At 47.9% G+C, this 24,366-nt stretch overlaps 1 protein-coding gene across 2 annotated transcripts in view; it reads left to right on the top strand.

The window, feature by feature from the left end:
• The window catches only part of CHORDC1 (cysteine and histidine rich domain containing 1), a 99,455-nt gene that overhangs the window by 59,020 nt on the left and 16,069 nt on the right, over positions 1 to 24,366 (top strand). For both annotated transcript variants that reach the window (XM_063951408.1, XM_063951409.1), the window contains exons 6-9: positions 13,877 to 13,935; positions 15,325 to 15,395; positions 15,533 to 15,638; positions 16,202 to 16,321. In XM_063951408.1, coding sequence (XP_063807478.1) covers positions 13,877 to 13,935; positions 15,325 to 15,395; positions 15,533 to 15,638; positions 16,202 to 16,321 — 356 coding nt within the window. The remainder of the gene's footprint in view (positions 1 to 13,876; positions 13,936 to 15,324; positions 15,396 to 15,532; positions 15,639 to 16,201; positions 16,322 to 24,366) is intronic.

The following is a 24,366-nucleotide window of genomic DNA, read 5'->3' on the forward strand; positions in this document are numbered from 1 at the left end:
GAATATTCCAAAGTCGCAGCTGATTCCTACGACGCGTCTGCCCTTCCTGGGCATGATTCTGGACACAGACCAGAAGAAGGTTTTTCTCCCGACGGAGAAGGCTCAGGAACTCATGACACTGGTCAGAGACCTCTTAAAACCAAAACAGGTGTCGGTGCATCACTGCACGCGAGTCCTGGGAAAGATGGTGGCGTCATACGAGGCCATTCCCTTCGGCAGGTTCCATGCGAGGACCTTTCAATGGGATCTGTTGGACAAGTGGTCCAGATCGCATCTACAGATGCATCGGCTGATCACCCTATCCCCCAGGGCCAGGGTGTCTCTTCTGTGGTGGCTGCAGAGTGCTCACCTTCTCGAGGGCCGCAGATTCGGCATTCAGGACTGGGTCCTGGTGACCACGGATGCAAGCCTCCGAGGGTGGGGGGCAGTCACACAGGGAAGAAATTTCCAGGGTCTGTGGTCAAGTCAGGAGACTTGCCTTCACATCAATATCCTGGAACTAAGGGCCATATACAACGCCCTAAGTCAAGTGGAGACCCTGCTTCGCAACCAATCGGTGCTGATTCAATCAGACAACATCACCGCAGTGGCTCATGTAAACCGCCAAGGCGGCACAAGGAGCAGGGTGGCGATGACGGAAGCCACCAGAATTCTTCGATGGGCGGAGAATCACGTACGAGCACTGTCAGCAGTGTTCATTCCGGGAGTGGACAACTGGGAAGCAGACTTCCTCAGCAGGCACGACCTCCACCCGGGAGAGTGGGGACTTCATCAGGAAGTCTTCACGCGATTGCAAGGCGATGGGAACTGCCACAGGTGGACATGATGGCATCCCGCCTCAACAAAAAGCTACAGAGGTATTGCGCCAGGTCAAGAGACCCTCAGGCGATAGCTGTAGACGCACTAGTGACACCGTGGGTGTTCCAGTCTGTTTGTGTTTCCTCCTCTTCCTCTCATACCCAAGGTGCTGAGAATCATAAGAAAAAGAGGAGTGAGAACAATACTCATTGTTCCGGATTGGCCAAGAAGGACTTGGTATCCAGAGCTGCAAGAAATGCTCACAGAGGACCCATGGCCTCTGCCTCTAAGACAGGATCTGTTGCAACAGGGGCCCTGTCTGTTCCAAGACTTACCGCGGCTGCGTTTGACGGCATGGCGGTTGAACGCCGGATCCTAGCAGAAAAAGACATTCCGGATGAGGTTATTCCTACGCTGATAAAGGCTAGGAAGGACGTGACGGCTAAACATTATCACCGTATATGGCGAAAATGTGTTGCTTGGTGTGAGGCCAGGAATGCCCCTACAGAGGAATTCCAGCTGGGCCGTTTCCTTCACTTCCTACAGTCGGGAGTGACTTTGGGCCTAAAATTGGGGTCCATTAAGGTCCAGATTTCGGCCCTATCCATTTTCTTTCAAAAAGAACTGGCTTCTCTTCCTGAAGTTCAGACGTTTGTAAAGGGAGTGCTGCATATTCAGCCCCCGTTTGTGCCTCCAGTGGCACCTTGGGATCTTAACGTGGTGTTGAGTTTCCTGAAATCACACTGGTTTGAGCCACTTAAAACCGTGGAGTTAAAATATCTCACGTGGAAGGTGGTCATGCTATTAGCCTTGGCTTCGGCTAGGCGTGTGTCAGAATTGGCGGCTTTGTCACATAAAAGCCCCTATCTGGTTTTCCATATGGACAGGGCAGAATTGCGGACTCGTCCGCAATTTCTGCTAAAAGTGGTGTCATCTTTTCATATGAACCAACCTATTGTGGCGCCTGTGGCTACTCGTGACTTGGAGGATTCCGAGTTACTAGATGTAGTCAGGGCTTTGAAGGTTTATGTAGCCAGAACGGCTAGAGTCAGGAAAACTGAGTCGCTGTTTATCCTGTATGCATCCAACAAGCTGGTTGCTCCTGCTTCAAAGCAAACTATTGCTCGCTGGATCTGTAACACGATTCAGCAGGCTCATTCTGCGGCTGGATTGCCGCTTCCAAAATCAGTAAAAGCCCACTCCACAAGGAAGGTGGGCTCTTCTTGGGCGGCTGCCCGAGGGGTCTCGGCATTACAGCTTTGCCGAGCGGCTACTTGGTCAGGTTCAAACACTTTTGCAAAGTTTTACAAGTTTGATACCCTGGCTGAGGAGGACCTTGTGTTTGCTCATTCGGTGCTGCAGAGTCATCCGCACTCTCCCGCCCGTTTGGGAGCTTTGGTATAATCCCCATGGTCCTTACGGAGTCCCCAGCATCCACTAGGACGTCAGAGAAAATAAGATTTTACTTACCGGTAAATCTATTTCTCGTAGTCCGTAGTGGATGCTGGGCGCCCGTCCCAAGTGCGGACTTCTTCTGCAATACTTGTATATAGTTATTGCTTAAATAAGGGTTATGTTATGGTTGCATCAGGGTTATCTGATGCTCTGTTGTTGTTCATACTGTTAACTGGGTAAGTATCACGAGTTATACGGTGTGATTGGTGTGGCTGGTATGAGTCTTACCCTGGATTCCAAAATCCTTTCCTTGTACTGTCAGCTCTTCCGGGCACAGTTTCCTTAACTGAGGTCTGGAGGAGGGACATAGAGGGAGGAGCCAGTGCACACCAGTATCCTAATTCTTTCTTAAAGTGCCCTGTCTCCTGCGGAGCCCGTCTATTCCCCATGGTCCTTACGGAGTCCCCAGCATCCACTACGGACTACGAGAAATAGATTTACCGGTAAGTAAAATCTTATTTCTCTGACGTCCTAGTGGATGCTGGGAACTCCGAAAGGACCATGGGGAATAGCGGCTCCGCAGCAGGAGACTGGGCACAACTAAAGAAAGCTTTTAGGTCACCTGGTGTGCACTGGCTCCTCCCACTATGACCCTCCTCCAAGCCCCAGTTAGATTTTGTGCCCGGCCGAGGTTGGATGCACACTAGGGGCTCTCCTGAGCTTCTAAAAAGAAAGTATATAATTAGGTTTTTTATTTTACAGTGAGACCTGCTGGCAACAGGCTCACTGCAGCGAGGGACTAAGGGGAGAAGAAGCGAACCTACCTGCTTGCAGCTAGCTTGGGCTTCTTAGGCTACTGGACACCATTAGCTCCAGAGGGATCGACCGCATGGAACTGGCCTTAGTGTTCGGTCCCGGAGCCGCGCCGCCGTCCCCCTTACAGAGCCAGAAGCAAGAAGAGGTCCGGAAAATCGGCGGCAGAAGACATCAGTCTTCACCAAGGTAGCGCACAGCACTGCAGCTGTGCGCCATTGCTCCTCATACACACTTTACACTCCGGTCACTGAGGGTGCAGGGCGCTAGGGGGGGGCGCCCTGAGCAGCAATAAAAACACCTTGGCTGGCAAAAATACCACAATAGATAGCCCCAGAGGCTATATATGTGATAATTACCCCTGCCAGAATCCATAAAAAAGCGGGAGAATAGTCCGCGAAAAAGGGGCGGAGCTATCTCCTGCAGCACACTGGCGCCATGTCTCCCTCACAGCTCCGCTGGAAGGAAGCTCCCTGGCTCTCCCCTGCAGTCTACACTACAGAAAAGGGTAAAAAAAAGAGGGGGGGCACTAAATTTAGGCGCAGTATATATAACAGCAGCTATAGGGGACATAATTCAGTTAGTCCCCGCATTATATAGCGCTCTGGTGTGTGCTGGCATATTCTCACTCTGTCCCCCCAAAGGGCTTTTGTGGGTCCTGTCCTCTGTTAGAGCATTCCCTGTGTGTGTGCGGTGTGTCGGTACGGCTGTGTCGACATGTTTGATGAGGATAATGATGTGGAGGCGGAGCAGATGCCTATAGAAGGGATGTCACCCCCTGCGGGGCAGACACCTGAGTGGATGGACTTATGGAAGAATTGCGTGCACGTGTCGACTCCTTACACGACATGCCAAATGCGGGACAGCCGGCTTCTCAGCTCGTGCCTGTCCAGGCGTCTTAAAGGCCATCGGGGGCTCTAAAACGCCCGCTACCTCAGATGGCAGACACGGATACTGACACCAGTGTCGACGACGATAAGTCTAGTCTTATGTCCACTAAGGCCATTCGTTGCATGATTGAAGCAATGAAAGAGGTGTTACAAATTTCTGATATAAACCCAGGTACCACAAAAAAGGGTATTATGTTTGGGGAGAAAAAACTACCTGTAGTTTTTCCCCCATCAGAAGAATTAAATGAAGTGTGTGAAGAAGCGTGGGCTTTCCCTGATAAAAGATTGGTAATCTCTAAGAAGTTACTAATGGCGTTCCCTTTCCCGCCAGAGGATAGGTCACGTTGGGAGACACCCCCTAGGGTGGATAAAGCGCTCACACGTTTGTCTAAAAAGGTGGCACTACCGTCTCCGGATACGGCCGCCCTCAAGGAACCTGCTGATAGAAAGCAGGAGGCGATCCTGAAGTCTGTATATACACACTCAGGCATTATACTTAGACCAGCTATTGCGTCAGCATGGATGTGCAGTGCTGCCGCTGCGTGGTCAGATTCCCTGTCAGAAAATATTGACACCCTAGACAGGGACACTATTCTGCTAACCATAGAGCATATAAAAGACTCAGTCTTATACATGAGAGATGCACAGAGGGAGATCTGCCGGCTGGCATCTAAAATAAGTGCATTGTCCATTTCTGCTAGGAGAGGCTTATGGACTCGCCAGTGGACAGGGGATGCAGATTCAAAAAGGCACATGGAAGTTTTGCCTTATAAGGGTGAGGAGTTATTTGGGGATGGTCTCTCGGACCTAGTTTCCACAGCAACTGCTGGGAAGTCAGCATTTTTACCCCATGTTCCCTCACAGCCTAAAAAGGCGCCGTTTTATCAGGTACAGTCCTTTCGGACTCAGAAAAACAGGCGTGGAAAAGGCGGGTCCTTTCTGTCCAGAGGCAGAGGTAGGGGAAAAAGGCTGCAACAAACAGCAGGTTCCCAGGAGCAAAAGTCCTCCCCCGCTTCTTCCAAGTCCGCCGCATGACGGTGGGGCTCCACAGGCGGAGCCAAGTACGGTGGGGGGCCGCCTCAAAAATTTCAGCGATCAGTGGGCTTGCTCACAGGTGGATCCCTGGATCCTGCAAATAGTATCTCAAGGGTACAAACTGGAATTCGAGGCGTCTCCACCCCACTGGTTCCTAAAATCTGCCTTGCCGATTACTCCTTCAGACAGGGAGGCTGTGCTAGCGGCAGTTCACAAGCTGTATTCCCAGCAGGTGATAATCAAGGTGCCCCTACTTCAACAAGGACGGGGTTACTATTCCACACTGTTTGTGGTACCGAAACCGGACGGTTCGGTGAGACCCATTTTAAATTTGAAATCCTTGAACACATACATAAAAAAATTCAAGTTCAAGATGGAATCGCTCAGGGCGGTTATTGCAAGCCTGGACGAGGGGGATTACATGGTATCCCTGGACATCAAGGATGCTTACCTGCATGTCCCCATTTACTATCCTCACCTGGAGTACCTCAGATTTGTGGTACAGGATTGCCATTACCAATTCCAGACGCTGCCGTTTGGACTCTCCACGGCACCGAGGGTGTTTACCAAGGTAATGGCGGAAATGATGATACTCCTTCGAAGAAAGGGAGTTTTAATTATCCCGTACTTGGACGATCTCCTAATAAAGGCGAGGTCCAAGGAGCAGTTGTTGGTGGGAGTAGCACTATCTCAGGAGGTGCTACACCAGCACGGTTGGATTCTGAATATTCCAAAATCACAGCTGGTTCCGACGACACGTCTACTGTTCCTGGGTATGATTCTGGATACAGTCCAGAAAAAAGTGTTTCTCCCGGAGGAGAAAGCCAAGGAGCTGTCATCTCTAGTCAGAGACCTCCTGAAACCAAAACAGGTATCGGTGCATCACTGCACGCGGGTCCTTGGAAAGATGGTGGCTTCTTACGAAGCAATTCCTTTCGGCAGGTTCCATGCCAGAATCTTTCAGTGGGACCTGTTGGACCAATGGTCCGGATCGCATCTTCAGATGCATCGCCTAATAACCCTGTCTCCAAGAACCGGGGTGTCTCTGCTGTGGTGGCTGCAGAGTGCTCATCTTCTAGAGGGCCGCAGATTCGGCATACAGGACTGGGTCCTGGTGACCACGGATGCCAGCCTTCGAGGCTGGGGGGCAGTCGCACAGGGAAGAAACTTCCAAGGACTATGGTCGAGTCAGGAGACTTCCCTACACATAAATATTCTGGAACTAAGGGCCATTTACAATGCCCTAAGTCAGGCAAAATCCCTGCTTCTACACCAGCCGGTACTGATCCAGTCAGACAACATCACGGCAGTCGCCCATGTAAATCGACAGGGCGGCACAAGAAGCAGGATGGCAATGGCAGAAGCCACAAGGATTCTCCGATGGGCGGAAAATCACGTACTAGCACTGTCAGCAGTGTTCATTCCGGGAGTGGACAACTGGGAAGCAGACTTTCTCAGCAGGCACGACCTCCACCCGGGAGAGTGGGGACTTCATCCAGAAGTCTTCACGCTGATTGTAAATCGATGGGAACGGCCACAGGTGGACATGATGGCGTCCCGCCTAAACAAAAAACTAGATATTGCGCCAGGTCAAGGGACCCTCAGGCGATAGCTGTGGACGCTCTAGTGACACCGTGGGTGTACCAGTCAGTTTGTGTTCCCTCCTCTGCCTCTCATACCAAGGGTACTGAGAATAATAAGAAAACGAGGAGTAAGAACAATACTCGTGGTTTCGGATTGGCCAAGACGAGCGTGGTACCCGGAACTTCAAGAGATGATCTCAGAGGACCCATGGCCTCTGCCGCTCAGACAGGACCTGCTGCAGCAGGGGCCCTGTCTGTTCCAAGACTTACCGCGGCTGCGTTTGACGGCATGGCGGTTGAACGCCGGATCCTGAAGGAAAAGGGCATTCCGGAGGAAGTCATTCTTACGCTGATTAAAGCCAGGAAAGATGTAACTGCAAAGCATTATCACCGCATATGGCGGAAATATGTTGCTTGGTGTGAGGCCAAAAAGGCCCCAACAGAGGAATTTCAACTAGGTCGATTTCTGCATTTCCTACAAGCAGGAGTGACTATGGGCCTGAAATTGGGCTCCATTAAGGTACAGATCTCGGCTCTGTCGATTTTCTTCCAGAAAGAACTAGCTTCACTACCTGAAGTTCAGACATTTGTGAAAGGAGTGCTGCATATTCAGCCCCCGTTTGTGCCTCCAGTGGCACCTTGGGATCTCAACGTGGTGTTGAGTTTCTTAAAATCACATTGGTTTGAGCCACTTAAAACCGTGGATCTAAAATATCTCACGTGGAAAGTGGTCATGTTATTGGCCTTGGCTTCAGCCAGGCGTGTGTCAGAATTGGCAGCTTTGTCATGTAAAAGCCCTTATCTGATTTTCCATATGGATAGGGCGGAATTGAGGACTCGTCCTCAGTTTCTCCCTAAGGTGGTATCAGCTTTTCACTTGAACCACCCTATTGTGGTGCCTGCGGCTACTAGGGACTTGGAGGATTCCAAGTTACTGGACGTAGTCAGGGCCTTGAAAATTTATGTTTCCAGGACGGCTAGAGTCAGGAAAACTGACTCGCTATTTATCCTGTATGCACCCAACAAACTGGGTGCTCCTGCTTCAAAGCAGACTATTGCTCGCTGGATTTGTAGCACAATTCAGCTGGCGCATTCTGCGGCTGGACTGCCGCATCCTAAATCAGTAAAAGCCCATTCCACAAGGAAGGTGGGCTCATCTTGGGCGGCTGCCCGAGGGGTCTCGGCTTTACAACTTTGCTGAGCTGCTACTTGGACACGTTTGCAAAATTCTACAAATTTGATACCCTGGCTGAGGAGGACCTTGAGTTCTCTCATTCGGTGCTGCAGAGTCATCCGCACTCTCCCGCCCGTTTGGGAGCTTTGGTATAATCCCCATGGTCCTTTCGGAGTTCCCAGCATCCACTAGGACGTCAGAGAAAATAAGATTTTACTCACCGGTAAATCTATTTCTCGTAATCCGTAGTGGATGCTGGGCGCCCATCCCAAGTGCGGATTGTCTGCAATACTTGTACATAGTTATTGTTAACTAAAGGGTTATTGTTGAGCCATCTGTTGAGAGGCTCAGTTATTTTCATACTGTTAAACTGGGTATAGTATCACGAGTTATACGGTGTGATTGGTGTGGCTGGTAGGAGTCTTACCCGGGATTCAAAATCCTTCCTTATTATGTCAGCTCGTCCGGGCACAGTGTCCTAACTGAGGCTTGGAGGAGGGTCATAGTGGGAGGAGCCAGTGCACACCAGGTGACCTAAAAGCTTTCTTTAGTTGTGCCCAGTCTCCTGCTGCGGAGCCGCTATTCTCCATGGTCCTTTCGGAGTTCCTAGCATCCACTACGGACTACGAGAAATAGATTTACCGGTGAGTAAAATCTTATTTTTTTTTCCCTTCAAAATTCTAAACACAATACTCCATAATGACAACGTAAAAAACGTTTTTGTTTTTTAGATTTTTGCCAATTTATTAAAAAAAAAAAAAAATAAGAAATCACAAGTATTCTCGGTCTTTGCTTAAAACTTTAATGATGCACCTTTGACAGCAATTACAGCCTCAAGTCTTTTGAATATAATGCCACAAGCTTGGCACACCTATCTTTGGGCAGTTTCACCCATTCCTCTTTGTTTCACCTCTCAAGCTCCATCAGGTTGGATGGGAAGCATCGGTGCACAGCCAGTTTCAGATCTCTCCAGAGACGTTCAATCGGATTCAAGTCTGGGCTCTGGCTGGGCCACTCAAGGACATTCACAGAGTTGTCCTGAAGCCACTCCTTTGATATCTTGGCTGTGTGCTTAGGGTCGTTGTCCTGCTGAAAGATGAACCGTTGTCCCAGTCTGAGGTCAAGAGCGCTCTAGAGCAGGTTTTCATCCAGGATGTCCCTGTACATTGCTGCATTCATTTTTCCCTCTATCCTGACTAGTCTCCCAGTTCCTGCCGCTGAAAAACATCCACACAGCATGATGCTGCCACCACCATGATTCACTGTAGGGATGGTATTGGCCTGGTGATGAGCAGGTGCCTGGTTTCCTCCAAGCATGACGCCTGGCATTCACGCCAAAGTGTTCAATCTTTGTCTCATCAGACCAGAGAATTTTGGTTCTCATGGTCTTAGAGTCCTTCAGGTGCATTTTGACAATTTCCAGGCGGGCTGCCGTGTGCTTCCGGCGGGCTCTACCATACAGGCCTGATTGGTGGATTGCTGCAGAGATTGTTGTCCCTCTGGAAGGTTTTCCTCTCTCCACAGAGGAATGCTGTAGCTTTGACAGAGTGGCCATCAGGCTCTTGGTCACCTCCCTGACTATGGCCCTTTTCCCCTGATCGCTCAGTTTAGACGTCCGGCGAGCTCTAGGAAGAGTCCTGGTGGTTCCAAACTTCTTCCATTTACGGATGATGGAGGCCACTGTGCTCATTGGGACCTTCAAAGCAGTAGATATTTTTCTGTACCCATCCCCAGATTTGTGTCTCGAGACAATCCTGTCTCGGAGGTTTAAAGACCTATTCTTTTACTTCATGCTTGGTTTGTGCTCAGACATGCACTGTCAAGTGTGGGACCTAATATAGACAGGCGTGGGCCTTTCCAAATCATGGGCCTAATTCTGAGTTGATCGCAGCAGCAAATTTGTTAGCAGTTGGGCAAAACCATTTGCACTGCAGGAGGGGCAGATATAACATGTGCAGAGAGAGTTAGATTTGGGTGTGGTGTATTCAAACTGAAATCTAAATTGCAAAGTAAAAATAAAGCAGCCAGTATTTACCCTGCACAGAAACAAAATAACCCACCCAGATCTAACTCTCTCTGCAAATGTTATATCTGCCCCCCCCCCCTGCAGTGCACATGGGGGGTAATTCCAAGTTGATCGCAGCAGGATTTTTGATAGCAATTGGGCAAAACCATGTGCACTACAGGGGAGGCAGATATAACATGTGCAGACAGAGTTAGATTTGGGTGGGTTATTTTATTTCTGTGCAGGGTAAATACTGGCTGCTTTATTTTTACACTGCAAATTAGATTGCAGATTGAACACACCACACCCAAATCTAACTCTATCTGCACATGTTAAATCTGCCTCCCCTGCAGTGCACATGGTTTTGCCCAACTGCTAAAAAAAATTCCTGCTGCGATCAACTTGGAATTACCCCCCCCTCCCCATGGTTTTGCCCAATTGCTAACAAACTTGCTGCTGCGATCAACTCAGAATTACCCCCCATGTCCTGTAGAAACATCTCAAGGATGATTAGTGCAAACAGGATGCACCTGAGCTTAATTTTGAGCTTTATGGCAAAGGCTGTGAATACTTGCGTACATAACATTTCTTAGTTATTTTTGTTTGTAATAAATTTGCAAAAAAAAAACCAAACTTTTTTCACGTTGTCATTGAGGTATTGTGTGTAGAGTTTTGAGGGGGAAAAAAATGAATTTACTCCATTTTGGAATAAGGCTGTAATATAACTGTGGAAAAAGTGAAGCTGTGTGTGTATATGTGTATGTATACATACATACATACATACATACATACATACATACATCCCCCCCCCCCCCAAGTCGGCGGCAGTCATGGCGATTTTAAATGAAGACTGGTGACGTGCTCTTAGATCAACGCTGATCTAAGAGACACGTCGTCTATCTTCATTTAATTGCCATGAGTAGTGCTGACTTGGAGTACATGTTGCTGCCACTGACTGCTATTTCTCAATAAGAATATAGATATACTTATGTGTGTCCAGGGAGTGAGACAGCACTCAAAAATGTATATTTTAAGGCAATGGTGCAAGGTCTAGAAAAAGTATATAATCGCACTCCCTTTATGGAAAAGGCACAAAGACCAGCACTCACGTTTAGCAGGATGTTTATTCCAAAAACATCAGTTCCCATTTCAAACAGTATACATGTGGTAGCACCCGACAGCTGATTCAACCACCTTCTAGTGGTTCTAGGAGCCCCTGAGGAAAACTACTAGAAGGTGGCTGAAACGGATAGCTGTAGATAGATATAAGGTGCCTAATGGTGCAAATGTACAAAGTGCAAAATGTGCTCAAGTGAACAAATATTTTGGGAATGGACTTTAGCTTTTTAGTTGACGTCTTCAGTCGTCAGACCAGCATATAATCAAGGTGTATATAAAAGAAAGGATAAAATATAGAGACCATCGTGTGTAACGTCTTAATATTTGTTTAAAAGCAACAGATACTGTGTAAACTCTAGTGAAAGCAATCCCAATCAACAAGGTTTTTCCTTTTTTGAAAAACAAAGTTTTAATCTCAACAAATACATACTTAAAAACAAAGAAATAACAAATAGCAGGTATTGGTAGGTAGCACACGTACAAGAGGTCACAAATATAAAGGTTGAGGGACAGAAGCTCAAACTGTCCCTGACCGCTATCCCCTTGATGAAGTCCACACTAAGGACGAAACGCGTTGGCCCTCTTGCTGTATTCAGGAATGCCACCTTGGACCGATAAGGCTTTATATTTGGTAAGTATTTGTTGAGATTAAAACTGTTTTTGAAAAATGGAAAAACCTTGTTGATTGGGATTGCTTTCCCTAGATTTTACACAGTATCTGTTGCTTTTAAACAAATATGCATAGTTAAGCCGTTACCCATGACGGTCTCTCTATTTTCTCCTTTCTTTTATATACAACTTGATTTATATGCTGGTCTGACGACCGAAGACGCCAACTAAGAAGCTAAATCCATTCTCAAAATATTTGTTCACTTGAGCACATTTTGCACTTTGTACGTTTGCACTAGTAGGCGCTTTAGAACGTAATTCTTTACTATTCTATACGTGTTTAACAAATACACTGTTTTTTAGCAGCCACCCATAGATACTAATGGGGAGTGTTTTTTTTAATAAGCAAATACAGGTTGAGTATCCCTTATCCAAAATGCTTGGGACAAGAGGTATTTTGGATATCGGATTTTTCCGTATTTTGGAATAATTGCATACCATAATGAGATATCATGGTGATGGGACCTATATCTAAGCGCAGAATTAATTTTATGTTTCATATACACCTTATACACACATCCTGAAGGTAGTTTTAGTCAATATTTTTTATAACTTTGTGTATTAAACAAAGTGTGTGTACATTCACACAATTCATTTATGTTTCATATACACCTTATACACACAGCCTGAAGGTCATTTAATACAATATTTTTAATAACTGTGTATTAAACAAAGTTTGTGTACATTGAGCCATCAAAAAACAAAGGTTTCATTATTTCACTCTCACTCAAAAAAGTCCGTATTTCGGAGTATTTCGGAATATTTGGATATGGGATACTCAACCTGTATAAGCAAAATATAAATAATAATAATATATTCTTTTTTTGTTATAATACACACACACACACACACACACACACACACACACACACACACACACGCAAGCAAGTACTGCTGTCTCCTCACAGGGTACTCAAACTTTGTGTAATTACTCCTGAAATTTTAATTAGAGCTTAACCTGAAATTGGCTGTCTGTAACTCAAGCATGTTTTGTGGTGGTCTTTGAATGAATTGTATTTGTGTAAGTTGTATATATTACTTGATGTGACAGGAAGTCAGTGTTAGACCATTCTGTACTGTTGTGTTACCAGCCAATTTTAAACTACAAGACTAGGGAGGCCAATCCCGGGCCATTTTTTCAATCCCGGGTATCGAGATTGAAAAATGGTCAATCCCGGGATACCCGGAATTGGCTTTCAACTGTGTCCTGCTGTCCCCCACGCCCGCCCCGCCTCTCCCCACCCCACCCCATAGATACACTTACAACCTGCGGCGGGTGAGTGCAAAGGGAGCCGGCTGCACGCAGGAGGAGGGAGGAGGCGGCGGCGGGTGAGTGCAGGGAGAGCGGGAACAAGTGGTGGGTAAGTGCAGGAAAAGCCGGGAGGAGGCGGCGGGTGAAGACCGTCATGCCTTCCAGCTCTGCGGCTGCTGACAGCGCAGCACGCTGCGCGGGGGAGCCGGGAGCAGGAAGCTGGGCAGCGTCTGAGCGTCCTGAGGACGCTTAACGCTGATCCCTCAATCCCCGGGATTGGAGCTTCCAATCCCGGGATTGAATCCTGCCCGTTTTTGGGCCTAAATCCCGGGATCCTGCCAATTCCGATTCCGGGATTTGCCTCCCTATACAAGACGCCGCCTTTCAGTGGGATTGGAGGCAGGAACTTTGCTATACATTGAAAAGATACCCATACCAGTCCAGATATCACAGCATTGTCTTACATACTGTATATTCAGTCCTGCTAAGCACGTGGCAGCAGTTATATTTATGAATGGTTCTAATCTTTAAGTTAATTTGTGCTTAAGGCTTCTAGATCTTACTATGTTCTTTGCAAATGGTCCCTTCCCGTTATCTGGCTATTACAGGTCCTGGGTACATTTGTTTTGGCACAGTTACTGTACTCATGACCTCGCTAATGAAGTATCTGTGTCTATAAAAAGCACCCGCCACAGGGAGGTATGAGAAAACATATTCTATTGATGTGAGCCGATCAGGGCGGTAAACACAGAGCACGGACTCATTTCATAGACTGATACTGTTATATTATAGGTACTAGCAAAGCGTTGTCTTTCCCGATCTAAAACTGCCATCTGTTACCACATGTCTTTATAAAGTGCTTGACCTTGATCCTGGACTTTCAGAAAATTACTATATACAGTAAGCCAGAGTTTCCCAAACTCCGTCATTACAGTTCAGGTTTTCAGGATATCCACGCGTCATTCCAGATGGTAAGGTCAAACTGACAGAGGTATTAAATCGCCTTTGCTCAAGCATGGAAATCCTTACAATCTGGACGGTAATGGCGGAGTCTAGGAAACTCTGCTTTAACAGTTTCGATAGAGTACGATCTAAATGGGGAATTTTTAAAAAAATTTTTTTTTTTTTTTTTTTTGCACTTAGATGTAGAGACTGGAGAACTCAAAGTCGGAACGTTTTGTAAGAATGGTGGATGCACTAAGGTACTGTACGCTTTAAATATTGGGGGGATGTTCTGCACTCACTCTGACCTGCCGTACAGGAAATATGAATGGCAAAAGATTATTCAAAAAAAGTGCGCAATTCAAACAGGGCATGCAGCTGGAGATGCACAATAAGAGCATTCATCAATACACCAATAGATAGTCAGAAAAAAGATTGTGACTCTCCCTTTTATTCCTGTAACAACAGATGTCTCCCTCCCATATGCGCCTGATGAAGGACCCGGTAAGGTCCGATACGTGTCCGATTGGCTTTGTATTGACCATTATCTGGCACCTATTTGGTCATTGTGATCGCCTCTCGGCTGGAGCAGGTAATATACTGGTGTCCCATATATCTGATTAGGAGGTATGCGGTTAGCTTACCGTTTGTCGAGATCCCGGCTGTCACAATACCGATGCCAGGATCCCAACAGGGGCACCATACCGACGCCGGTATACCGGCGAGGATGGTGAATCCACCTCTATGGGTGTCCACGACACCCATAGAGGGAGAATAGAACCTGTGGCGACCATAGCTCGCCACTGAGCCCGTAGGGGGCTTTGTTGCGCTCGCCACTTCTGCTGGCTTTATATCCCTCTTAGGATGCCGATGTTGGGATACTGACATTCGGCAACCCGGCAGGCGGTAAGTCATACAGAACCGGATTGGGATACCAACTAGTGACCTGGGTAAGACTGTGCGCCATGAGAGAAATACATCATGCGTTTTTACATGTCTTCATATTGTAAGTGCATCGTGTAATTAAAACCTTCTGTGTATCAAAGGTCTCTGCACTACTTTCTGGTTTTCTTTTCTGTGATTCTCCCTAATGTTGATTCCCAGCATTTGGGAGGCGGACACATCTGTTACAGGAATAAGAGGGAGAGTCACAAGCTGGACCTCCATTGTGGATTCAGCATAAAGAAATAAGTCATCTTGGACTATTTGGCTATTTTGGAACAACCTATACAGGGTGATTATTTGTTTAAACCCCTGGCTGTGTGGTGTTGCACTGCATAATGAATGTTCCCTTTTAGGTGGCAAAAGTGTATATGATTAACCAGGAGAGCGCTGGGATTTACACACTATTGCTTCCTTTTTTCTGCCGTACAGGAAATTTGTGCTGCATGGTTTGTCTTCTTTCCAGGGAAATATTAAAATGCCAGTATATTCTTAAACTTATTATTAACCTTTTATATAGCGCCTACAATACTGTACAGCGTTTGGGAGAAATTCATTGATTCCATTGCCCCAAAGCCTATAATACCATTATCTGACAACATTCCATTCAGTTAAATGACTGTATAGTCAGTGACTTGTGTAATTACATCAGCACTATAATAAATATGCCAGTTTCTTCATATATGTGTTTGTGCTTTTCCCCTTAGACATTTGCTGGACCACAGAGCAATGAAGAGGTCTGCCAGTACCACAGCGGGGTGCCCATCTTCCATGAAGGGTATGTGGAGACTCTGGTTGTACTGATCATGTGCATTGTAGCCTCTTCCATGTTGTGTCATTAAAGTCAGTCATGGCTGTCGTTTTCTGTCCCTGCACGTACGGTAGCAATTAACTTTTTTTAGTTTATTCTTTTAGGATGAAATATTGGAGCTGCTGTAAGAGGAAAACGTCTGATTTTAATACATTTCTGTCTCAAGAAGGATGTTTTAAGGGTACACATTTATGGATAAAGAAAGATGACGTGAGTGGAAGTTATCTTAAAGAGAAAAATACATCAGACTGGGGGGGGGGGGGGGGGGGTGAGAGGGGGGGTGTATGTGCTCCTGGTGGACCAAATGAAACCGTTCTTAGTCAAAACCAAAATCCAGTAGAAAAATGTTCTATTAAAAGTCCACTGATGCTTCATGAACCACATGCAGTCTGCCTGTGACCATTACAATCCGAGCCGTAATCACGCAATTGCAGTGTCTTGCATATGTTTCATTTTAAACCTCTCTGATCTTGTTTAAAAAGGTCTGCCCCTGTACCTCCTCATGCACACTGTGATGTGTGGCTCCAGCATGTCTGCTAAAGCAGGCTGCAACTCTCTTGGATGCTTTTTTACCTGTGTATAGCTGCAACAACCAAGAGACACATTACAGTATGCAAACAAAGCTTGATTACACAAAAGTAACAGTGTAATCATCCTCATCCGGCAACTTCTAAGAATTGTACTATGGGCAAAAGGAATACATGGTTGACGCACTACAGTATAAGCACTGTTGCATGGAAGTTGAAAAAAAATTAAATTTTCTTTATTTACAGGGTAAAAAGGTTGTTCCATGTAGACACGACTGGCACCAGACTGGCAGCGGAGTCACCATCTCAATCTATGCAAAAAACTCTGTCCCCGAGCTTAGCTACGTAGAGGCAAACAGCACAGTGGTAAGTATAACCGTATTGTGAACCTTTTCATGGACAACGACTGCACAATTGTTTTTTCCGTTCCTGTCTTTTTGTTATATGTTCTACACAGGTTGAATTATTTATCCTCTTGTGGAGTTTCATGTTATTTGATCATTTATAGGACTTTTGGCGGTATTCTATTTCCGCTGGTAATTAGTGTGCCAGGGGCTATCCAATTAGCCCCGATAAACCGGCGTGGCATATCGGGGATTTTGTTTCACCTGCCCCAGGCAGGCGAAGCCAAATCCCCAGAAATAGCCCAGTTTTAATGTGAAAAAAAACGTGCTGTTTCTCACGAGACTAAACAGGTTTCACTGAACCTGTGTGTTTTTGGGAGGAAAACTGTTGTTTTTTTACGGCGATCTAATTGGATAGCTCGTAAAAAAAATATTGGTGAAACATCGTTAAAAAGTGTGAAAATGTTTTTCTCTGACGTCCTAGTGGATGCTGGGTACTCCGTAAGGACCATGGGGTATAGACGGGCTCCGCAGGAGACTGGGCACTCTTAAAGAAAGATTAGGTACTATATCTGGTGTGCACTGGCTCCTCCCTCTATGCCCCTCCTCCAGACCTCAGTTAGTATCTGTGCCCGGCCAGAGCTGGATGCACCCTAGGGGCTCTCCTGAGCTTCCTAGAAAAGAAAGTATTTGTTAGGTTTTTTATTTTCAGTGAGATCTGCTGGCAACAGACTCACTGCTACGTGGGACTGAGGGGAGAGAAGCGAACCTACCTGCTTGCAGCTAGCTTGGGCTTCTAAGGCTACTGGACACCATTAGCTCCAGAGGGATCGAACACAGGCCCAGTCCTCGGTCGTCCGGTCCCGGAGCCGCGCCGCCGTCCCCCTTGCAGAGCCAGAAGAACGACATTATTAAATGCAGCTTTTCGAATAAAGAAACAAGAAAGTCTGAGGTGCGTCCTTTCTTGTCAGAGCCGGGGGCAGAGGAAAGAAGCTATACAACACAGCTAGTCCCCAGGAACAGAAGTCCTCCCCGGCCTCTACAAAAATCCACCGCATGTCGCTGGGGCTCCACAGGCGGAGCTAGGCCCGGTGGGGACACGCCTTCGTAAGTTCAGCCACAAGTGGGTTCACTCCATGTTAGATCCCTGGGCAATAGAAATTGTATCGCAGGGATACAGGCTGGACTGTGAGAAGATGCCCCCTCACCGAGGACCCGGCGGGCTTCCCCCCAAGAGAGGGAGCCAGTGTTAACTGCAATTCGTAAATTGTATCTTCAACAGGTGGTGGTCAAGGGTCCCCTCCTTCAACAAGAGGGTGTTATTGTTCGACCATGTTATAATCCCGAAACCAGACTGTTCGGTTAGACCCATATTGTATTAAAATCCCTGAACATATACCTGAAAAGGTTCAGGTTCAAGATGGAATCGCTAAGAGCGGTCATTGCAAGCCTGAAATGAATCGGGACATAAGGGATGCATACCTTCGTGTCCCCATTTCTCTGACGTCCTAAGTGGATGCTGGGGACTCCGTAAGGACCATGGGGAATAGCGGCTCCGCAGGAGACAGGGCACAAAAGTAAAAGCTTTAGGATCAGGTGGTGTGCACTGGCTCCTCCCCCCATGACCCTCCTCCAAGCCTCAGTTAGGTTTTTGTGCCCGGCCGAGAAGGGTGCAATCTAGGTGGCTCTCCTAAAGAGCTGCTTAGAGTAAAAGTTTTATTAGGTTTTCTATTTTCAGTGAGTCCTGCTGGCAACAGGCTCACTGCAACGAGGGACTTAGGGGAGAAGAAGTGAACTCACCTGCGTGCAGGATGGATTGGCTTCTTAGGCTACTGGACACTAGCTCCAGAGGGACGATCACAGGTGCAGCCTGGATGGGTCACCGGAGCCGCGCCGCCGACCCCCTTGCAGATGCTGAAGAAAGAAGAGGTCCAGAAATCGGCGGCTGAAGACTTCCCAGTCTTCTTAAGGTAGCGCACAGCACTGCAGCTGTGCGCCATTGCTCTCAGCACACTTCACACCAACGGTCACTGAGGGTGCAGGGCGCTGGGGGGGGCGCCCTGGGCAGCAATGAAAGTACCTATGCTGGCTAAATATACATCACATATAGCCTCTGGGGCTATATGGATGTATTTAACCCCTGCCAGGTTGTCAGAAAAACGGGAGAAGAAGCCCGTCGAAAAGGGGGCGGGGCCTATTCTCCTCAGCACACAGCGCCATTTTCCCTCACAGAACTGCTGGTGGGAAGGCTCCCAGGCTCTCCCCTGCACTGCACTACAGAAACAGGGTTAAAACAGAGAGGGGGGGCATTTTTGTGGCGATATTATTACATATTAAGATGCTATAAGGGAAAACACTTATATAAGGTTGTCCCTGTAAAATTATAGCGTTTTGGTGTGTGCTGGCAAACTCTCCCTCTGTCTCCCCAAAGGGCTAGTGGGGTCCTGTCCTCTATCAGAGCATTCCCTGTGTGTGTGCTGTGTGTCGGTACGTGTGTGTCGACATGTATGAAGACGATGTTGGTGAGGAGGCGGAGCAATTGCCTGTAATGGTGATGTCACTCTCTAGGGAGTCGACACCGGAATGGATGGCTTATTTAGGGAATTACGTGATAATGTCAACACGCTGCAAGGTCGGTTGACGACATGAGACGGCCGGCAAACCAATTAGTACCTGTCCAGGCATCTCAAACACCGTCAGGGGCTTTAAAACGCCCATTACCTCAGTCGGTCGACACAGACACGGACACTGACTCCAGTGTCGACGGTGAAGAAACAAACGTATTTTCCATTAGGGCCACACGTTACATGTTAAGGGCAATGAAGGAGGTGTTACATATTTCTGATACTACAAGTACCACAAAAAAGGGTATTATGTGGGGTGTGAAAAAACTACCTGTAGTTTTTTCTGAATCAGATAAATTAAATGAAGTGTGTGATGATGCGTGGGTTTCCCCCGATAGAAAATTATTGGCGTTATACCCTTTTCCGCCAGAAGTTAGGGCGCGTTGGAAAACACCCCCTAGGGTGGATAAGGCGCTCACACGCTTATCAAAACAAGTGGCGTTGCCGTCTCCAGATACGGCCGCCCTCAAGGAGCCAGCTAATAGGAGGCTGGAAAATATCCTAAAAAGTATATACACACATACTGGTGTTATACTGCGACCAGCGGTCGCCTCAGCCTGGATGTGCAGCGCTGGGGTGGCTTGGTCGGATTCCCTGACTGAAAATATTGATACCCTTGACAGGGACAGTATTTTATTGACTATAGAGCATTTAAAGGATGCATTACTATATATGAGAGATGCACAGAGGGATATTTGCACTCTGGCATCAAGAGTAAATGCGATGTCCATGTCTGCCAGAAGATGTTTATGGACACGACAGTGGTCAGGTGATGCAGATTCCAAACGGCACATGGAAGTATTGCCGTATAAAGAAAAAGACACCGTCTTTCAGCCTCAGTCCTTTCGTCCCCATAAGGGCAAGCGGGCAAAAGGCCAGTCATATCTGCCCAGGGGTAGAGGAAAGGGAAGAAGACTGCAGCAGGCAGCCCCTTCCCAGGAACAGAAGCCCTCCACCGCTTCTGCCAAGTCCTCAGCATGACGCTGGGGCCGTACAAGCGGACTCAAAGGCGGTGGGGGGTCGTCTCAAGAGTTTCAGCGCGCAGTGGGCTCACTCGCAAGTGGACCCCTGGATCCTACAAGTAGTATCCCAGGGGTACAGATTGGAAATTCGAGACGTCTCCCCCTCGCAGGTTCCTGAAGTCTGCTTTACCAACGTCTCCCTCCGACAGGGAGGCAGTATTGGAAACAATTCACAAGCTGTATTCCCAGCAGGTGATAATCAAAGTACCCCTCCTACAACAAGGAAAGGGGTATTATTCCACACTATTTGTGGTACTGAAGCCAGACGGCTCGGTGAGATCTATTCTAAATCTGAAATCTTTGAACACTTACATACAAAGGTTCAAATCAAGATGGAGTCACTCAGAGCAGTGATAGCGAACCAGGAAGAAGGGGACTATATGGTGTCCCTGGACATCAAGGATGCTTACCTCCATGTCCCAAATTGCCCTTCTCACCAAGGGTACCTCAGGTTCGTGGTACAGAACTGTCACTATCAGTTTCAGACGCTGCCGTTTGGATTGTCCACGGCACCCCGGGTCTTTACCAAGGTAATGGCCGAAATGATGATTCTTCTTCAAAGAAAAGGCGTCTTAATTATCCCTTACTTGGACGATCTCCTGATAAGGGCAAGGTCCAGAGAACAGTTGGAGGTCGGAGTAGCACTATCTCAAGTAGTTCTACGACAGCACGGATGGATTCTAAATATTCCAAAATCGCAGCTGATTCCGACGACACGTCTGCTGTTCCTAGGGATGATTCTGGACACAGTCCAGAAAAAGGTGTTTCTCCCGGAGGAGAAAGCCAGGGAGTTATCCGAGCTAGTTAGGAACCTCCTAGAACCAGGCCAAGTGTCAGTGCATCAATGCACAAGAGTCCTGGGAAAAATGGTGGCTTCTTACGAAGCGATTCCATTCGGCAGATTTCACGCAACAATTTTTCAGTGGGATCTGCTGGACGAATGGTCCGGATCGCATCAGCGGATAATCCTGTCTCCAAGGACAAGGGTGTCTCTTCTGTGGTGGCTGCAGAGTGCTCATCTACTAGAGGGCAGCAGATTCGGCATTCAGGACTGGGTCCTGGTGACCACGGATGCCAGCCTGAGAGGCTGGGGAGCAGTCACACAGGGAAGAAATTTCCAAGGAGTGTGGTCAAGTCTGGAGACTTCTCTCCACATAAATATACTGGAGCTAAGGGCAAGTTACAATGCTCTGAGCCTAGGAAGACCTCTGCTTCAAAGTCAACTGGTGCTGATCCAGTCGGACAACATCACGGCAGTCGCCCACGTAAACAGACAGGGCGGCACAAGAAGCAGGAGGGCAATGGCAGCAAGGATTCTTCGCTGGGCGAAAAATCATGTGATAACACTGTCAGCGGTGTTCATTCCGGGAGTGGACAACTGGGAAGCAGACTTCCTCAGCAGGCACGACCTCCACCCGGGAGAGTGGGGACTTCATCTGGAAGTCTTCCACATGATTGTGAACCGTTGGGAAAGACCAAAGGTGGACAGGTATTGCGCCAGGTCAAGAGACCCTCAGGCAATAGCTGGGACGCTCTGGTAACACCGTGGGTGTACCAGTCGGTGTATGTGTTCCCTCCTCTGCCTCTCATACCCAAGGTACTGAGAATTATAAGACGGAGAGGAGTAAGAACTATACTCGTGGCTCCGGATTGGCCAAGAAGGACTTGGTACCCGGAACTTCAAGAGATACTAAGAAGGGACTTGCTTCAGCAAGGATCATGTCTGTTCCAAGACTTACCGCGGCTGCGTTTGACGGCATGGCGGTTGAACGCCGGATCCTAAGGGAAAAAGGCATTCCGGAAGAGGTCATCCCTACCCTGGTCAGAGCCAGGAAGGAGGTGACCGCACAATATTATCACCGCATTTGGCGAAAATATGTTGCATGGTGTGAGGCCAGGAAGCCCCCCACGGAGGAATTTAAACTCGGTCGATTCCTGCATTTCCTGCAAACAGGACTGTCTATGGGCCTCAAATTGGGGTCCATTAAGGTTCAAATTTCGGCCCTGTCGATTTTCTTCCAGAAAGAATTGGCTTCAGTTCCTGAAGTCCAGAAGTTTGTCAAGGGAGTACTGCATATACAACCCCCTTTTGTGCCTCCAGTGGCACTGTGGGATCTCAACGTAGTTCTGGGATTCCTCAAATCACATTGGTTTAAACCGCTCAAATCTGTGGATTTGAAATATCTCACATGGAAAGTGACCATGCTGTTGGCCCTGGCCTCGGCCAGGCGAGTGTCAGAATTGGCGGCTTTGTCTCACAAAAGCCCATATCTGATTGTCCATTCGGACAGGGCAGAGCTGCGGACTCGTCCCCAGTTTCTCCCTAAGGTGGTGTCAGCGTTTCACCTGAACCAGCTTATTGTGGTACCTGCGGCTACTAGGGACTTGGAGGACTCCAAGTTGCTAGATGTTGTCAGGGCCCTGAAAATATATGTTTCCAGGACGGCTGGAGTCAGGAAAACTGACTTGCTGTTATCCTGTATGCACCCAACAAACGGGGTGCTCTTGCTTCTAAGCAGACGATTGCTAGTTGGATGTGTAGTACAATTCAGCTTGCACATTTTGTGGCAGGCCTGCCACAGCCAAAATATGTAAATGCCCATTCCACAAGGAAGGTGGGCTCATCTTGGGCGGCTGCCCGAGGGGTCTCGGCTTTACAACTTTGCCGAGCTGCTACTTGGTCAGGGGCAAACACGTTTGCAAAATTCTACAAATTTGATACCCTGGCTGAGGAGGACCTGGAGTTCTCTCATTCGGTGCTGCAGAGTCATCCGCACTCTCCCGCCCGTTTGGGAGCTTTGGTATAATCCCCATGGTCCTTACGGAGTCCCCAGCATCCACTTAGGACGTCAGAGAAAATAAGAATTTACTTACCGATAATTCTATTTCTCGTAGTCCGTAGTGGATGCTGGGCGCCCATCCCAAGTGCGGATTGTCTGCAATACTTGTACATAGTTATTGTTACAAAAATCGGGTTATTATTGTTGTGAGCCATCTTTTCAGAGGCTCCGCTGTTATCATGCTGTTAACTGGGTTCAGATCACAGGTTGTACGGTGTGATTGGTGTGGCTGGTATGAGTCTTACCCGGGATTCAAAATCCTTCCTTATTGTGTACGCTCGTCCGGGCACAGTATCCTAACTGAGGCTTGGAGGAGGGTCATGGGGGGAGGAGCCAGTGCACACCACCTGATCCTAAAGCTTTTACTTTTGTGCCCTGTCTCCTGCGGAGCCGCTATTCCCCATGGTCCTTACGGAGTCCCCAGCATCCACTACGGACTACGAGAAATAGAATTATCGGTAAGTAAATTCTTATTTTATCCACCTCATCAGGCGTACCTCAGAATTGCGGTACGGGATTGTCATTACCAATTTCACCAAGGTAATGGCGGATATGATGGTGCTCCTGCGGAAGCAAGGTGTCACTATTATCACATACTTGGATGATCTCCTCATAAAAGCGAGATCAAGAGAGCAGTTGCTGGACAGCGTATCACCTTCTCTGGAAGTGAAACGGCAACACGACTGGATTCTATATATCCAAAGTCGCAGTTGGTTCCTACAGCTCATCTGCCTCTCCTAGGCATGATCCTAGACACAGACCAGAAGAGGGTTTATCTCCCGATAGAGAGAGCTCAGGAGCTCATGACACTGGTCAGGAATCCATTGAAAACCAAAACAGGTGTCAGTGCATCACTGCACTCGAGTCCTGGGAAGGATGATGGCATCATACGAGGCCATCCCCTTCGGCTGGTTCCATGCAAGGACTATGGAACTTACTGGACAAGTGGTCCGGATCACATCTTCAGATGCATCGGTTAATCACCCTATCCCCCAGGGCCAGGGTGTCTCTCCTGTGCTGGCTGCGGAGTGCTTACCTTCTCGAGGGCCGCAGATTCGGCATTCAGGACTGGGTCCTGGTGACCACGGATGCAAGCCTCCGAGGGTGGGGGGCAGTTACACAGGGAAGAAAATTCCAAGGTTTGTGGTCAAGCCAACAGACTTGCCTTCACAGCAATATCCTGGAACTAAGGGCCATATACAACGCCTTAAGTCAAGCGGAGTTCCTGCTTCGCGACCAACCAGTTCTGATCCAGTCAGACCGCAGGGGCTCATGTAAACCGCCAGGGCGGCACAAGGAGCAGGGTGGCGAGGGTAGAAGCCACCAGAATTCTTCGCTGGGCGGAGAATCAAGTAAGCGCACTGTCAGCAGTGTTCATTCCGGGAGTGGACACGACCTCCACCCGGGAAAGTGGTGACTTCATCAGGAAGTCTTCACGCAGTTTTGCAAATTGATGGAAACTGCCTCAGGTGGACTACATAGCGTCCCACCTCAATAAAAAGATAAAAAAGGTTTTACGCTGGGTCAAGGGACTCTCAGGCGATAGCTGTGGTCGCACTAGTAACACCGTGGGTGTTCCAG

The sequence above is a fragment of the Pseudophryne corroboree genome, chromosome 2 (genome assembly GCF_028390025.1).
Source record: "Pseudophryne corroboree isolate aPseCor3 chromosome 2, aPseCor3.hap2, whole genome shotgun sequence".
Taxonomy (NCBI): Eukaryota; Metazoa; Chordata; class Amphibia; order Anura; family Myobatrachidae; genus Pseudophryne; species Pseudophryne corroboree.